General features: G+C 28.5%; 1 protein-coding gene across 1 annotated transcript in view; it reads left to right on the top strand.

Moving 5' to 3' along the window:
• The window catches only part of LOC132950249 (proton-coupled amino acid transporter-like protein pathetic), a 39787-nt gene that overhangs the window by 8216 nt on the left and 11723 nt on the right, over positions 1-19848 (top strand). Inside the window, exon 2 of the mRNA XM_061021582.1 lies at positions 16071-16249. Coding sequence (XP_060877565.1) covers positions 16244-16249 — 6 coding nt within the window. The 5' untranslated portion in view covers positions 16071-16243. The remainder of the gene's footprint in view (positions 1-16070; positions 16250-19848) is intronic.

Genomic DNA, 19848 nt, shown 5'->3' with positions numbered 1-19848 from the left:
ATGATAACAAACCTACAAAGGTATTATATATAATATATATTATACTATTTAAAATTAATACTTTAATATTATTAAGTATTGAAATTACCTAATAATACTAATACTTCACTATTCAGTAGGTATTATTCCATATTATTATAATGTAGTACTGTTATAGTAGTATTACTGTATTAGCCTTACAAGGTATATATAGGCTTACACGAGATTAAATTTATTATACATTTTAAATTTTTAATATTACCCATACGGAATAATAATTATTTTAAAATAGTTGTACACACAATATATTATAGGAAATTTAACATTAATATTTTAATATTCTTTCCATGAACATAGAGCAGCATTGCCCAACCCACGGCTGTTGATCAAAATCTTGAATATGGCCAGCAAAATATTTTTTTTAATTTTGAAGTGTTAGACAATATTTATTTTTTAAACAGATGTTGTAAAATGTGTTCATTCATTAAAATTTTACGCATGTACCAATATATATATTTTTTAAATAATAAAAAATAACTTAAAATAGGTTAAGTTATACTAACTAGAAAAAAATATGGAAACATTAGAAAATTGTTTATATTTATATTTTCAGTGCGTTCCTAGGTAAATTAAAAATAATATGCTGACAGTTTGAAGTTTGCTTGTTTCTTAGCAACAATATCATATATACCTATTTGTCCTATTTAAATCACAGGCGATCTGCGTATAAAGGTCTATATTATATTTTTATATGTCACGCCGAGCATCGACGAATAAAGATTGTGGATATCATAGAATTAGAGTTAATATTTTTTGAAATTAAAATTTGTGCAAGATTTGTTTTAGATGTTTCAGAAAGTATATAGTATGTGTAATAGTATGTGTTTTAGGCATTTCATCAAATTATAGTCAAATTTGTTTTGTTTTATAAAGTTGTTGCCCGTAAATTTCGATTTGACGTCATACTATATTTATTTGGTATGGAAATAATTTATTTGGATTTTAGATACAAAAACGATTTGTCAGTGTTAAAAATAATTTTAAAATGCGTAAAAAGGCTTTAAAAATATTGCGAGTTACCCACGCTGTGAACCGTGTTTATTCTTATGATAATTTTCTACTAAAACTTATGTAAATTCTAATAGTGACTGTTTCGTAACAAATAGCTTTCGTTACTATATAGTTGAGTGCACTACTGCACTATGATTTATGTTTTATTCTTAAATTATTTACTGAAAAGTAAATACAATTAAAATTATATCTAAAAATGTTCAAATTCCTCTAAAATGATCTAACTGATTTATATAATTACTATTTATTTATGGTATATTTTTAATTTAAATTTAAATAAGTATATTGATTTATAATTAAACTATTAAATTCTATTTTCGGTTATATTTAATTTAATTTAAAATTTTTAACTATCATTTAAATCGGTGAACTGAACTGCATTTAAGTAACATTTTACATTTTTTAATTGTATATTTCACAAAACGATTTTTTGTATATTATTTTTACAAAAAATACCTACTAAGAATAATGTCTGAGCATGATTATTGTTGATGGGCTTTAGTCTTAATGAAGTTTATGAACATTTTAATATAGCAACATATTCTTTTAAAACTAATCATACATTTTTCATTTCTGTAAAAATCATGGTTCTTCTATAATAATTTTAATTTTTTTTAAAGTTATTACCTATGTATTTAACTGCGAACATCACTTATACAATTTTAGTTTTGTTCAAACCTACATAAACTAGAATTTAGCAAAGATATTGTTAAAAACTGTTAAAAAAAAATATAATTTAACTGACCACAAATGGCAATGCTGCAGTTACCTGTCAATTGCAGTTCCTGTCATTGAATAATGATTTGGTTAATAAAGTTTATAAGCAAACATTTGCACTTAATGCCTAAAATTGTGTGAACAATAAAAGTGCCGTACAGATTTTGATTAGAGCAATAAAAAATGTGCCTATATGAGTGTAATTTTATTTTAGTGAGTTATAAATCATATTATATTATATTATATTATCCCATAAATATTTAAAATTTGAGTTTCATTTGTACGCTATACCTATAAAAGTTAGGACATTTTAGGTGCTGAAATATATGAAACAATATGACTATTGTAATAAGTTGTACCAATATACCTATAACTTGATTACATTTATATCATTTAAATTCAAATTTTTGATTACTAATTTTAAATTTACTGGGTCTCTTAATACTAGTTAAATAAATAAAACATTTAGTAGCAACTATAGCATTAAAAAAAAACTATTGAACAGCATCATTTAAAATAATTTTGTTGCTCTATATAATATTAATTAGTATAGGTACAAATAGGTACCATGTTTTCCTCCCATGTAGTACATGAATGTTCACCTGCGAGAATTCCCACCTGGTTCAGAATTGCTGCTAGGTATATCTTCTATAAATGGTAATAATATAATGGTTTAGACTTAAAAATAAGTTTGAAAATATTTTTTTTAATCAGGTTAAACACGACAAACGCGTAACATAAATAAGTAACATGTAATAACCAATTATACCTATATATACCTATAATACCTTATAGCATCTTCCAAGCGTAATTTCCCGGAGGAATTTTTTTTATGCATTTAGTATTTAGACGATTGCATATATTATATATACGCATTTTTGAAATCGTCAAACTCCGTTCAGTGTCGTAGCTGCGATTTTTTTTTTATTTATTGTCCACGGACGCTATAATATAGTGTTTGGTGGGAAAATTATGTTCCGGGCACGTCTTACATATCCGATAATATTGTATTATAAAAATCCACATCTATATAGTGTATGCACAATCCACTCATCATAAGTCGCGTACAGGTACACAATACACAAATTATTATTTTGTGTGGCGGTTGTCGTGTAATAGATGAAAAATATCTGTATATACTCAATATAAGTAAAAAATAAAACGTGCAGAAATCCATACGAAAATAATATTATAATGAATAATATCATCGATGTGATGTATCGTAGGTACAAAAGAAACAACGGACACGTTGTCTGCGTATAATATATAATATTTAACAACACCTGGCAACGACTATAGACAATAATGTGCGTATATTATGTGCTTGTATACTTGCGTATATGTATATGAATTGTATATAATAATACGCATCGACCTACCTGTGTAAGACCACGTGGTGTTTAATATGTATGAAATAAATAAATCACTGCGCATAAAATTCCGTCTTTGTCCCCTGGAGAGTGTTTAATAATATAATATAATGTTGTAAATTTATTTCTGATCAGCTCGCAACAGAATAATACGCGCGTGGGTGCGAACGTCTCGTGATATATGCTATGCGTATAAATGAAAAAAAAAACGGTTTATTTTTTTTCATCGAATTCGACATTTTTTAACTAACAACGAAACGGTAAAACACTGTAAATCCGTTTTATTCTCTTGTTTTAATTGAGTACTTTTGCATCCAAAACTATAAAAATAACCAATTTTGAATTAAACTACAGATGATTTAATAATAGTCATTAAATATTTTTAATTTTTATATTTATTTTACATATTTTATGAAAGATTAACGTTTTTGGATCATTCGATTGATACGAACTACCTATAATTATGTCGATTGTGTAACTTAATAGCTCTTCATAATATAACGAGTACTTAACGAGGAATATATTAGGTACCTATAGTCACTATAATAGTCATAAAACGTATAAAACTAAGATCACAATATTTAAGTGTTTTTCATTAATACTTACTATTTTTTTTCCATCATTAAAAGTTATAACTTATAACTATCCCATATAATAATTATTATAAATCATAAAAATATTATTATATTTTCATAATTTATACCATAGGAACCATTTATTCACATTTCAATTTGCATAATATAAAATAAGGCTAAAAACCTTTGTTGTTGAAACCCTAATAAATTTATAAAAAAAAAAAAAATATATAAAATAATACTATTATGCTGTTTAATTGAAAAATTATAATACTTGAATTTTATTTTGTTGACACAAAATAATACACGAATATAATTAATGTCATTAAACTTTTAAACGTACACCAGTTGTTATTTCATAAACAAATCCGATTAGCTTAGTATATTTCTGTTTAACTATGATTTATCGTTTTACCGTGTATTATAGTTTATTAATTATTATAAAGGCATCATATATCATTGTTTTTTATGTGCCGCACGCGCCGCGTACTCTTGTTGATGATTTTATTTTTTTTTACAAAATGTAATTTACATATGTTTATGTTTTGTATATATAAACGGATAGGTAATAATAAAGCTACAGGTAGCAAGTATAGCGACATTTACGACAGCCACGATAATATTATTACAATATCAATTATTATAGGCACCTACTTGTTTATATTTATATATTATTATTACACGACTGTCTGTGAGTTATTGCCCTCAATTGAGTGTTATAATTTAAATGGCATAGCCGTATAATAGGTACCTACGTATAATATCTAATATTATATATTGTCATTTATTACAATATAGATAGGTACGACTGTTACTACGAATTATTCCGAGGTAACGGTATTGGTTAGTGACGACAACTTTTTACTATATACTCATTGACATGCTATTGTTTCCGCACATACGTATACAACATTATATAGGTACGTATTATTACGGCGTAAATTTGAATAATTTAATTTTTTTGCATATAATATGACAAACCACGTGCTGACGTGTATATAAATTTAAATTATTATAATCACCCGTGTGCACGTCAATTGATTGCTATCCGCGACGCGATGTTATCGTGCGTGTAAATCGCCGGATGTCCGACAGATTAATCGTCTATAGTTCCGCAGAAATAATCACTTTTTTTTAAAAAATTACGCACATTTATTATTTTTCCACATTGTTGTTGCTGCCCGCAGGCCTCTAAATAATATGATTTTCCATTTACATGCGTACTTATAAATTTTTTTTTACGGTGTAGAGTGTACCTACTTACCTATGTCGTGCATTAATTGTACCTATATTATATTATTGTACAATACCGGTGGTCAGACCGGTGGTGCCCATAGTATTTAAAAAATGCAGACCATGCTGGCGACAGATACCATTTTGATCATATTGTGCTGCAGATGAAACGCTATAAGTTTAATGTACCTATTGTATCTATTCTATATTCAATTAATTTTTTACCGTTTGTGTACAACATTATAATAATATGTATGATATTAACGTTAACGAATTTTACCCGACTCAATGTACAAAATAAATGCTATACATAAACGCTTCATTTTTTTTTACCCGAGTGTATACAAATTGAAATGCTTACATATTTCAATTTAATACGGTTCATTCGGTAACGTAGTTCATTCATGTTCATTAAAATATTTTTATACGATTCTGCTGCACGTTAATCTAATTTATTATTCATTATTATTTATTAGTCATGCATATTATCTATACACACAGCTTTTGAACATTCTCAATTCAGTATCAGGAACATCGTTGTTAAATAATTATCATATATTTTCGGTTGAAGGGGTCGAAATCGGTGATTTTGTCTATCCTAACATACGTTATAGTTAATTAGATGTGTTATATTTATTTCGTACCAATTGATCTAGTGAAACGATCAAAACTCTGAAAACAGATATGAATTTGTCATTAAGTCTATAATATTCGAGATCGGTTTTTCTACATTTTTGATTTTAGCTTCCCCGCAAAAATTTAAATGTGACAATTTTTTAATTTCTACTTTTTCAACATAATTTTTTTTAGTGGGGGGGGGGGGGGATGAAATCAAAATCAAGAAAAAGTCTTTCTTAAGTAGTTCTGACAAAAATTCTAAAGCTGTTCTAATTGTCATATCATTGCTAAATTCCTATGTTGCGCGTGTATAAAAAAAAAAGAAAATCACCGTTTTGATTACCCTTTGGTACCAATAAACGTTCAAATCCCTAAATTTAACCATAATATATTTTTAAATGGTTATAACTCCTATCACTGTACTGTTGAATATGATTTGTTTTAAAACTCATTGTAACTATATGTTAACCAAATCCGAAATTGAACGTTCAAAATGATACAACAGGTTTGTAATAAGTTTGACTGTTTGACTGATACTTAAGTTAATTCCTACAGGAATTCAATATAACTCTCTACTTGGTCGATTCAGAGTTTAAATATGCTGCGTACGTTTGTTTTCTCTTGTAATACCTGCTTAGAACTTTGTGCGATAGCATTTCCATGCTGTAATCTAAAATTGCTATGAAATATCTGGCCAGGTTTTTTTGTCAAACCAGATAATAATATTTCGTTTAAAATTTCTCATTAGTTTAAAAGGCTCTATACAAGGGCGCATTGTATTTACGTTCCTTTATATTCAATCCACTTTTATAGCACTTTAAGTATATAATAAACCACAAACCAACCATGTACCTCATGTTCCTTTATACGTTATTAAAAATCCTAAATTTCGTAATCTGAAAATCATAAAAGAGACATCAATGTTTTCCATCGTGTAAACAAAACGACGATGTTTACGAATTTACGATCAACCGTGCCCGCGTTATTAGTTATTAGTTTATTACTATTATTGCCTTCGCGGCCGTAGGTCAAATTGTCTGTAGCGCTACAGCAATATTATGATTTTGTTCCATTCTCGTGTAGTTTCAGGGGTTTTTATGTACACTTTTATTAGTAACCGATAATTATATATTATATACATATAGCCATATAGGTACAAAAACATGTACGTCAACATTTGTATGCATAATATGTTTACTTAATAATCTGTTGTTGTTAGAAACACATGCGATTTGATTATACTCGAGTACCTATATACCTGAATCTCAAAATGCAAAAAAGACTCATGTCCATAATTTTTATAAAATCACGTTTTTACAGATTTTTGTTTAGGTTCGATAAATACTGTGCAAACTAGGCTAATGTCTATACAATTTCTATATAATGTGAATTTTTTTCTTCATTTTTTTCTAAAAATATTAAGATTTTTACCTCTCCTGAACAATTTATGAAAGGTGGACATGTGCCATTTTTGCAATTATTGATTCGCCTACTACCTACGATAATATTAACTTTTTTCGAACTAAAAACCGGAATTCGTTACTGCAGTGTGTACTACCAATATTGGTATTGGTATAAATAACACTACTATTAATGTTATAAGTTATATAACTTATAACGTATTTGTTATGCATTTTTACGTACTTTAATCGTTTTACAACATTTTAATAATTATATGCATATTATAATATATATAATGGTATATAGTCTCTCTGTGTATATCAGTTTGATGTAAGATCACGTGCTTGGAACTCTATATACGTCCGTTGAATTTTAATCAATTCGTAATATGAGTATAATAGTATGCAAATATTTATTATATAATTATACGGGCACAATATTATGAAGTCGTCACGTAGTTTATCTACTATAATTAGGTAGAGGTGTACTACGCCTAAATAGTAAATACGGAATAAAAAAAAAGACGGAGACGTCGATATATTGATTCAACATTTATGATAGCGGTCGACTGTACCTACTTGTGTACATGTTGTGTGTGTATTAAGGCACTTGTCTCGTTACATTGATTAGGTTAGGTTATTTATTTAATATAGGTAGCGGTTGTGTAGATATATGCGTATTATATTGACCTCATCCAGCCATTTTCATTGCGATTACGCGTTTACTGGTCATTATAGGCAAAACTTAAATAATAATTCTTATAACGATCTGACAAACGTAATGAATATAATATGGTCCCGCCAAAATGAACATCGCTGTTGTCCGTGATAATGAATGTTATTACTTACTTGCAGCCTGTATGTGTAGCCAGGATTTTTTTTAGGGAGTGTTTTAATTTTATATTTAAATACAACATGTGTGTGTGTGTGTGGGGGGTGGGGATTTTGCACACTCTCCACTATTGTAGTCATCCATCTTCATACTATAATAATATCAAATGCCAAATAGAACCACAAATAACAAAACATATTCCGTAGAAATCTGAATCATAGAATACCTACAAATGTAGTTTTTGTATAAATACTGTCGACTGGGTGTGTTTTGGATGTTCAATGAAACACCAACGCCACTGAGGACTGTCACCTATTAATTTAAATAAAATATATAACATAACTCATAGTATAAGTTATAAGAAAATATATAATAATATTCTCAAAAATCAAAACCTCAAATATTGTGAAAACAATTTTTGTGCATAGACGACTTATGTACAAAATTTTTTTACCAAACTTTATATCTTCTTAAAGTAGGTAACAAACAAACTCGCATGAGATTTTGTATATTCGATTCAGTATAGATATATACCATGGATTTCAATTGATACAACGAAACCGGTCAATTGCATGTGTTGCAGAGAATACATAGGTAAATAAATCACGGTAACAGCGGTACCTACCTATACTGATGTAGTCCATTGTGTATTGTTAACTGGTTTTTTATACTTATTGGTAAACCGTTACTTTTATTTAAAAAAAAAACATTTAAGACAATATTACGATACAGGAAAATACAAACAAAAAACTTTTATCGTGCCCACTAAAATACATTAAACATAGATAGATGGTCGACCTGTTATATAATATATAAAACGCCATTGTAAACGTAGACCTATATTACAATGCTATATTTTATCTTGAAAAACTTACCAGGTATTCATGATATGTACCAGACATATGGTCTGATAAAAATAAAATATATTACAGTAATCGTTATGCTAAATGGGTGGTAAGTGATCATTTTTAAATTTTAAATTTGTATAGCTCCATAAAGTTTTTCCACGTAGTTGTTTTTTTCTAGACAGCTGCATAGCAACTCGGTCAACGTTATACGTAAAAAGAGTCAAAAAACAAAAGAAAATATAGAGTTATACAAATTTAAAATTTAAAATATTATTAAAATGGTCACTTGACCACTTTTTACATAACGACGACGACATAATATTATTATCTATACATAAAGGAAGATTTTTTTTTTAATATGCATTCACATAACCAGTTAATTTTTGTGATTTTGAAAATAGTGGTTCAAAATAATCTAAAAATTTAATATTGTTAGTTAATAATTGAACCAATAGTTTCTTATTTATGTGTATCTCAAGTCAGATAGCTTAGAATGTTCTTAAAAATCGTGGTGCATCTCGGCTCCTGGTTTTAATTTAAATTATACCTACCTACTTTAAATTATACTTTAAACTATACACTTCTAGTTTTCATTTAAGTGGGTATACATACAAACTCTGTGAAATTCAAAATAAGATTGTGTGCGATAAAAATTCATTCTGTTAATAGTTTTTTACACGATTGACAAGAACAATTTATTATTATTCGTCCGATATAAAAAAAATGTTGAAAATGTGCTACTAAAGTTTAGGTATTTCACAGTATTTATATTGGCTCAGTTTCTTTTATACGGAAGCCAAAAATACTTGAGCTTTTTTACGTAGCTGCTCTACTAACTGAAAATAATAATCAAAACAAAATAAATGCACAAAACAATTATTTTAAATTTTCCATACACATTATTTTAGTTAGAGCGTATAAAGAAATATTATTTAAATATTGCGTATATATATATATATATATATATGCGTTTAAATAATATAAACTACAACGCATGTCGGCATCACATTCACTGATCTTTTTATATAGCATTATAGTGTGCATGGTGATAAATCATTCAATCTTTGTTAAACTATTATATTATTATATTTGATGAGTGATGACTGATGACACAACAGAAGCGATTTTTAGAAAAACTATTTTTCTAATCTTTTAAAATATTTAGAATAATAAAAAAATAAATACGTACATTGAAGAATGAAGAAATAAGAGTTTTTTACCTGGTTTCAATAACGTCTATATTCAGCAAATTTAAATTAATAGAACTATAATAAATACTTGAAAACATTATCTTTAAATTTAATTTATAATTAAAGAACAGTTAAATTTAATATTATAATGTAGTATTTAAGTACTTGCTATATTATTATATGATAGGTATTATAAATCTTTTATTAGTTTTTAAAAATAAAATAGTCTACGCATTTACTGTTAAGGACGGCTATTTAAGATCACTAGATGTACTAGACTTGGAAGGTGGAAATTTGCCTAAATGTTGTGTAGGTTACGTCATATTAATATGATATAATATTTCATTATATTCTTGCTGCAACTATAATAAAAGATGATTACATTTTCTTGTAAATGATGTTACTTGAGAACATTTATATAATATCGAATATCGATGTCTCAAAAAGTTTGGTTATTATTTTTTTTTCTTTTAAATTATCTACTGTTCTGTACGTGCGTTGTCAACTGATAATCGCTAACACACTAAATTATGTCACAACGTTATAATATAGAGATTGCCGAATACGTCGCTCAACCAAATTACTCGTTTTTTTTCCTGAATATATAAAAGTATTGAGGTATTTAATTTTCAAAGCTATAATTAAAAAACTATTTTATGTGATGTGTATAGTGTATATTATCAATTATCTACCGTAGATTACTAGATTAGTAATAATTATGATATTACAATTTAAAATGTGATAGTTTGAAATTTTAAACGTAGGTACCTTCTTATAAATATTTGCAGAATATATTATTGTCCTCGAATTCTGTTTTTATATTATTCTGTCAAAAAAAAAAAAAAAATGAATACCTAACTCGTTAAAAAAAAAAATAAATTCACCCAACTTGTTTGATCACCCGAAAAATTAATTTTTACCGCCTACGTATATCTTAGCTACCTGTATTTTATATTTCATCTTAAAAGACAATTGGTATATTGTATAGAGTTTTATTTATGTTTAGTGGACAGTAATATTAAGTTATAATATTATACTGGTTTGACATCAAATACAAACCCTAATATGTATGTCATACTCGTGATTTGACCTAAAATAGTCTTTTCAATGAGAACTAGATATACTTACATTGATGTATATAATAGTTAAACTTAATTGATAATAGTTAATGGTCTACAGAATTTTACAAGACACAAGTTATAGGTATATGTGCTAATGGACTAGCATTTGGATGTATAACAAACGTATAGTTATTCTAGGCAAAACCGAAATGTTTGTAAACCTAGTCGACGTAAAGGTATCATCAGGTAAAATCAGAAATCAATAAAATCTCAATAATAAATGATCATTACCAAACTGTACTGGGTTGGTGTCCTTTTTAAAATTTATACGTCGATTATTATAAAATATTAATTAAAAACTATTTTTTATTTTTCAATATTAATCTTTTACTGCTTTCGCAATCGACGATATGCAGTTAAGTCCTTTTAAACTTTTTTTTTAATAATAGACATGTAGTACAATGACTTGAGTACCTTCAGCTGTAATGTACTAATGTGTATACTCGTCTATGTGTGTTTAATTTTAGTATAGGTAATTTATAAATATAATATAACCAATTTTTGGCCTTTGTTGTTATTATAGTTATTATCCTAATGACAAGTTATAAGGTACTTATTGGTTATTGCTTAGTATATGGATGTGTAGTAAACGCATTCTAGAACACGATTATAAAATCGAAATGTTTGGAGACGTGGCCGCGCGGTAAAGGTATATTAAAATCAGAAATCAATAAGCTCACGTTTATCGTTACATAACTGTGCTCTATGTATATACTTTTAAAATTATACACCGATTATTATAAAATATTAATTTAATATACCATTTATTTTTATTTTTTAACGTTATTATTTTACTTTTATTCGAGATGATTGTGTTTTGAACTGTGAAATTGTTTTCATGTCGGATAGTGGCTAACCTATAATCTGGAAACATCGTTTTGGATGTTTCGATAGAAACCCTCAAAATGATTTAACTTTATCGACAGTCTATTATACTTTATGCACGTCGGGTCCCATGATTATTATGTATATATTTTATTTGTATTATACCAGCTCAGCGATCGATATTATATTCACTCTACATAGTCTAGAGTGCATAATGAAGCCCCAAAACCGTACGATATAATGTTGAAGGTGTAAAAGACATATACTACTAAAATGAGTTCAAACCAATATTTTAGACAAATAATATAGTTGTGTAACGCACTTATTGCGTTATTTATTGTAATGCACATTTTTTTCACAAATATGTTTTACTTTAAGACGCGTAGGTAGTCTCGACCGAGATAATTGCAAGTATTAGAAGATTTAGGTACCTATTATAAAGCAGTGTAACGTACTTGTTTTTAAAATGTAGCGAAACAGCGCCACATTGTGTTGATTATTATTTAAAATAAAGTAGTTATAAATATACTGCATAGGTATACTGTTTACATAATATTAATTTATGGACGTAATTATTATATATTGTTATATTAAAATATAACTACTTTGATATATTTTTAAACTCTGTCAATGCTCCAACGTATGGTGGATAACGTACAATTATGATAACGCGAACGCTCGAATAACAATTTATCATCATATTATAGAATATTTTAATCGTCATAATTCATAATAGCCTTATATTAAAAGTGTATAATATAGTGTAGGTAGGTAAGACGTAAATATATAATAAGTAAAGACAATAGGTATATCTTTTGATAAACCGCTAAAGAGCCTCAAGAGCGTGATATAGACGATAATATGTAGTATTATTATTATATATTATAAAATATGTTTAAATTGCAAGCCATTTAATTGTTTACTACTCATATAATATTCAAATATTATCATTGTTTGTTTTAAATTTTAGTTTAATTTACCGATTCTAGGTTAAAGTTTTTTTTATATATTTTTATTTTATTAAGTTTAAGGGTTATCGTGTTTATATAATAAAAAATGTGAACATGCCACCATCGTCGAATAAATATATTCTAATCGTCGTTTTCAGTCTTATTCACTTATATTATATAAAGAGCTTATAATTGGATTAGGTCGCAGCCCTTAGGTCACCACTCACCAGACGTAATAATAATAATATAAATACATTGACACATTATTGTACCTGCAGTGTGTATTTACTATTCAGTATTGTTATAAATTATAATATATATTTTGTTATAATAATTTTATAGCTATATTATAATGCGTTGTACAGCGAAAGTTCAATATTACTATTATTGCAATTTGCAGTTGTAATATTATGCGCTATTGTGTGCATTATAGTAATTGTATAACAATAATAAGACTTTAGACTTGTAATCAATAAATGAAATGTACATTTGACATTAATAAACATCTTATTGACTGGAAACTTCAACATTTTAAGGACAAAAATGCAATATTACAGTACATTACATACTCCAATAAACTGTAAAACGGTCATACAATCCACTTTAACATATTGTTTTGGATCGGCGTCTAGATCACCGAAATTATTCAACATTGATTGAACAAAAAAATCGAAGTGTGTTCATTGCGTAATAAAAATCGTGAAAATACAAAACTCGCTGCTAAAAGGTTTATTATGCAAAAAAAAATTATTTTTTTGTCACTGTGATTCGTTTAAATCTATTATATTATATTAAAACTCAATACACTTAAAAAAAAGTATCAACGTCTGTGAACGTGATGGATGTTTCAATTGCAACTCGTTTTACCTGTGGTCTGTAGCGTATATTAAGACACGTCAGATTTATTTTAAAACAACGCTCTTAATATTATTATTGTGTGCGCTTTTGTATTTACGAGATTTGAAATTAAACAATAACATTATAATATGCTGCGATATAAACAGCGCTCGCTCCGTGTGCACGAGTAAATAATTTCGCAAATTGACTACCTATTTTATTGACAAAACGTGAAAAACGACGACGTATTAAAACCGAATGGTGTATTGGAAAACGAAACCGTTTTATTTTTCTCTATATTTGCCCACGGGTAGAACCTATATAGGTATATTAATATGTTAGTTAATAATAATGGGTCGACCTTTGCCGCGGCAAATAATAAATATTTACATTACTGCGTAGACCACGTGGTCCCTGCAAGACGTGTCACGCACGTGGGCCTTTGTCACATAAATATTATTTTTTCCACACTCGTAATTAACGTAATTATTGCCCGTGTCGATCAATTTTAAGCAAACACAGTTATATAATATAATAGTCGTGGGATGAAATCGATTATAATATAATCACACAACGCGTTCACAATGGATTGAAACAATATAATATCATTAAGTCATACCTTTTTAAACTTCGATTATTCAGTGAAAATTAATTATATTATATTCGTATTGTGGCTTTATGTCTCGCTGTCCAAGCAGCCCGAGTACCTACCTATATAAAAAATGCAAAATGATTTTTTCTGAAAAAATTTTATCGCTATTCTTGCGCACCGTCGAACGTGCGCGCAGGAGTCATACTTTTGCGATCTCATATTATTATATTGTTCTATGCCAAAAATTAGGTGCCCATACCTATCTCTAAAGTCCCGCATGAAAATTGAGACGACAGAATAATGTAACGTCGCCAGTGATAATATTGTCGGATTGACGTTTCGTTATCGCGGCTAGGAAAATGATGATTGCCCATATATTATTATTGTTACGTTCGAAATCTAGGCTCGGAAATAGCGTACGTGAGTTGTCCGTCGATTGATGTATCGCGCGTGCATTTTCGCGTAGAATTAGCCAATAATAATGTAATATTATCTTATTGCGTTGCTGTAGAATAGTAAAAAAAAAAACTTTAAAATACATACATATATTACGGGCTGCAAACCGACGTAGAGTCGACGACAGCGTGGGTACATATAATATATAATATTATATAAGATAAAACCACAACTTCAACCTAACCACGTGCGTGCGGTATATACCGTATTATACTGTATAGTCTGTATACCCTGTACCGCATACCTTACCATGATATTATAACTATACATTGTGGTGGTAACTATTATATTTTATCTGATACGTCCTTGGCGACGACCCACAGTAATTAAACAGCGTACTATATACAGTCCTTCAACTTGTGTCCGGACCATCCGAAATAATAATATTATGCCGCCTACGCCAGAGGAGCTATATCTAAGCAGAATAATACATTATAATAGCGGTTATTGTACGCGTGTGATCCATTATATTATAATATTATACAGGAAGATTCTATTCTAACACCGAACAGCAGTCCATCGTACGTCAGCACGTCACATGCACGCATCAGAGTATTATAATCTATAGATTTATTTTTTGAACGCTATAGACGTTGATTTTTACAGGGCGATTCTTTTAACACCTACCGAGTTTTAAGTTCTTTTAACAACCCACCGAGTGCGTCGTATGTTTCAAAGTAATTGAATTAAACTATATATTGAGTTTTTCGAATGCTTCACAGTGTGTTTTTTTTAACGCAACTATCGTCAGCTGTCAAATATTATAATATTGTTACCATTTCGTTTCTGTTGTATAATATTGTGATTTTTCGTTCGCATATTTATTTAGATATATCTGTGGTCATACCGCGTGCACTGCACGGACATGAAATTAACCATATATTATGATTATTAAAAAAAATATGACTGGTGCAGAAAATACAAAATTTTTCGTATTTTTACTCGAACCCACAGCAAATAATTCGTTGCCCGTATAGATTATATTACGGGTACTTAATTGACTATTTATTTTCATGATATTCGATGCTATTAATATCGCAAATACTATACATATTATTATAACGCACAGCAATGCAACAGGTGAAGAATTGACGGTAGGAATTTTTTTAACGGAAAACGAGATTGTACACTTTAAATAATTAATATAATACATTGTCGTGTGTGAGCTTCACCTATATACGTGATGTGTAGCAGTCGCGCGTACAATGTGTATTCGGATAATAATTATTATTTTAATAATATTAATATAATCGTATACATAATAATAATAATACGTAATAACATGACTATGACAACGATATTACGTTATCACGCGTGTCAAAGGCCGTCTCATAATGCATTCGTATAATCGGCGCGACAGCGATGACGGCCATAGGGTGGTGTGCTCAGTCTCACGCGATTTGCCGATTTGTCGTGTCGATTAAAAATATTTACCGTGCGTTTTGTTGTTTTACAGGTTGTGTCTTAAATATATCGCCGCAGATACGCTGCACAGCTCCTCCAGCCGAGTTACTCAGTGGTCGCGTGATATAAAGTCGCACCACATATTATTATTATAATATAATAACTACGAGGTCGGGGGACTCATTTCCGACACGTGAAAAGGAGCAAACCGTTTGAACCGCAATCATGATGGTGAGTTATTATTTTTATTTTTATTATTAATCATCATCGTAACATAATATAAGCAGAATTATCAATATATTTAATAATTAACACGTACACCGCGTAGACGACACAATATGTATAACGTCATATCGTTACGTTTTTTTTAAAAAAAAATATTCTTTAAACGTGGATTACAATTTGAAGTAAAGACGATCATAGTTACTCTTCGAAATCCTAATTTTTGCAAAATATCCAACGTGTTACTTTTTTTTTTAACGACAACTTAATGATTTTTTCTCGATATTCATCTGATGTGGAATTTTTTCACGGGCTCATAGACTAAATATTGAACTGAATGTTTTTTAACTTATAAGTTTATATGTAAAAATATGAAATGTCCATAAGAGGTTTAGAGGTGTGAAGAGCTATGATAAGAAACCGTATAATAGTCTTACGCAAATATGGTCCACTAAGCTTATTTCATCGACAAGGTTAGCACATTTCATCTATTTTTTAATCAGATTATAGGTACTTATCACTTTTAGAAATCCTAGTTTTTGCAAAATATCTAACGTGTTACTTTTTTAACGACAATTCACACATATTTACTCGATATTCTTCAGAAGAGGAATTTTTTCATGGGATTACCTATATAAATAAGTACTCATTGAATGTTAAACCGAAAGTTTTTTTAAATATAAAGGATTGTTTACATCTATTAGAAAATTTAAATCTTTAATAACAGTTGTTACAATTTAAGCAAAAACATGGGTGTAAAATAAAGAAAAAACATCATTCCTACTGTGAAAGCTTGAGGAGAGCAGCTACCCACCTAGCAGTAACACTCAGACACGATACGATATAGAGATAAGATTATATTATATAAAATGTAAATAAGAGGTGTGTGAAGTTGCAGCGTATGGGCAATCCTACGCAATTATGGTGCACCATGTTATACTCAACTCATCGACAAGTATGAGGTTGGCACATTTTATCCATTTTTTAATCATTCAGACAATTACTTGTCCTTGTCAATTGGATACGAGACTGTATTATACAAAGTAGTTTTTAACCCACAACACTCATTATCTCGATAAATGTTCGCGTTTTTGAACCAAAAAAAAAATTTGTAATTGTAGCTGTAAGCGTATAATCGTACGACCATTATACAACTTTCACGGGATATCCACTGACATTAAATCACTTCACTTCTCGCTTAACTAAACTTTAATTACTGATCGATAAAACACTATGCTGCAGGTTTAATATAGCTGATATTGTTTAATTTTTTTCAACGTTCATTTAAATATTTTGCTCCTGATCTGGAAGAAATATAAAAACATACAATATAGTAGGTACGTCACCAATAAACATACACGTACGTTTGATTAGTGGCCTATACAAACCACACTGCAGTACCTGTGCAATGGTAAAATCAACAAAGATTTGTTTTATTGAATAATATAATGTTATAGGTACTTACCTAATTTGTTCAGATTTTTTTTATGGAGGATTGGAATGTCTTGATTACAGTAATTATTATTATGAGATCAATTATTTTTTACACATCCTTTCTGAATAGGTTATCGCGAACGCTTTTTGTTTTTTATACTTTAAATGTTTAATTTTACTTTATAGATAATCAGTTTAATTTGATATAAATAGATCATTTGTAATTACGTTGCAATTACTTATTTTTTTTTTATCGCTTGACCCTTGTTAATGAATTTTTTCCATATCAAGTATCAATATTTAATATACGCAATTGCGTCTTCACTAATTCTTAATCCTACTGAGAAAGTTTATACGTGCAGTCTATAAAATATCATGCGTCTATTGCTGAATTTTTATTCAAGTCTTATTGTGACGAAAAAATGTGTAATTGGGACGCATAAATAAAATAGATTAGAAAACGAAATTATTCAAAAATAACATTTAGATTAGAAAAGAAATTCTGGGAAAAAAGAATCAATTTTTTAATTACTGAAGTAGCACTATCGGTTTGTGATAAAACAATGATATATATGTATATATTATATGATCGTATGTAGTGTATTAATTTTAGAAATATGTTGATAATTGTTAAGCCTATAATATAAAGATTTTTAAAATTGTTTTGGTTGTACAAGACTTATACATTTTTAACAAATTAAAGTGTTATAAATGTCACACGTAAAGTTTTAGTTACAGCTTAGGCCTTGAAATAGTTTAGGCCCATTCATTGACATTCTCGGTCATGATTGTGATTGTGCCCATCCTAACTGATAACCAAGTCCTTATTTCACCGATATTGTTCCATAATATCTGAATATCACTGTAGTACTCCTATTATTATCTATTATTCCGTTAAGGATTTTAAGCCTGGTTGAATTTAAGTAAATCTATCCATTCCGAAACAATTAATCTTCAACAATTCGTAATAATAGGTAAACATAGTTTCTTAGTTTTTTAGATCCAAAAAATATTTTTGTTTATTTTAAAGGAAATTAATTTTATACTAATAAGTAATAATTTATGTTTATATAACTATGCTTTGTGTTTCAACTTCCAAAATTGAAACAAGACCCCAAGCGTTCTGCATTTTAACAATTCCATGTGATTTTTTTTTGTGTGATACAGGAAAATGAGGAGAAGTAAATAATTATATATGAAAATAGTTTAAAATTGATATATTTAAAATAAAAAGAGTACATCACCGATGAATTATAAGAATTTATTATTTTTATTCTTCCCGACTATTAGTACTATAGTATTCTTTTGATATTTTTGTTTATTACTGCCTGGTAATTAGGTAAATAATTAGGAAATGTCACTACTGGATGCAGGCTTCTATTCTAGCAAATAATTTTTTCACTGTATTTTCAATTAGAAAATATTCTTGGTGTACCCATTGGGGGGGGGGGGGGCGGTTATTCAGATTGTATACGTATATATTTATAAAAAAAAGATAAAGACAATTACTTATATAATACATTAAGCACGAATACCTATTAATATCCACTAGGTGCCTAAGCTCCCTTGAATTCGCCACTGCTTTCCGATAAGTATAATAATTATGTATTAATACATAATATTATCAGGGTGGTCCAACCTTTTATAGTTGGCGGGTCATGTCATACGTTTATATAAATTCGGGTTGGCAAAAGAAGCAATTAATTCATATTTTATTTTATAACAAACATAATATTATTATATAATACACAAGTTATCACAGAACAGATTAATATTGATTTAGAATATTACGATAATTAGGTCGATTAAATATATTTAGGATATGGAAATAATTATTAATGTGATGAACGGCATTGTTTTTCAGAAGCCAAAATTTAAATTATTAAATATAATATTTACTATCTACATAATATTATTATGTCTTCTAAGGGGGTAAAAAAAAAAAAGAAATGACTTTGAGGACCTCGAGGACCACCCTGATACAGACATTATTATACATTGTTATAACTTCATATTTTTGTAGTTATATAATATGTCGTCGATGCGTGTGGTGCAGAGAACTATATTATTATAATATCGCGGTGGACAACGCTGGCCATATTTAACGATATCTTTGTACATTATTCCGATATGTCTATACTAAATAGGGTATCTATTTTTAGACGCGAGTACAG

Source organism: Metopolophium dirhodum, chromosome 8, assembly GCF_019925205.1.
Source record: "Metopolophium dirhodum isolate CAU chromosome 8, ASM1992520v1, whole genome shotgun sequence".
NCBI lineage: Eukaryota > Metazoa > Arthropoda > Insecta > Hemiptera > Aphididae > Metopolophium > Metopolophium dirhodum.
Note: the sequence above shows the minus strand (reverse complement) of the source record. Positions and strands in the feature narration are given on the sequence as shown.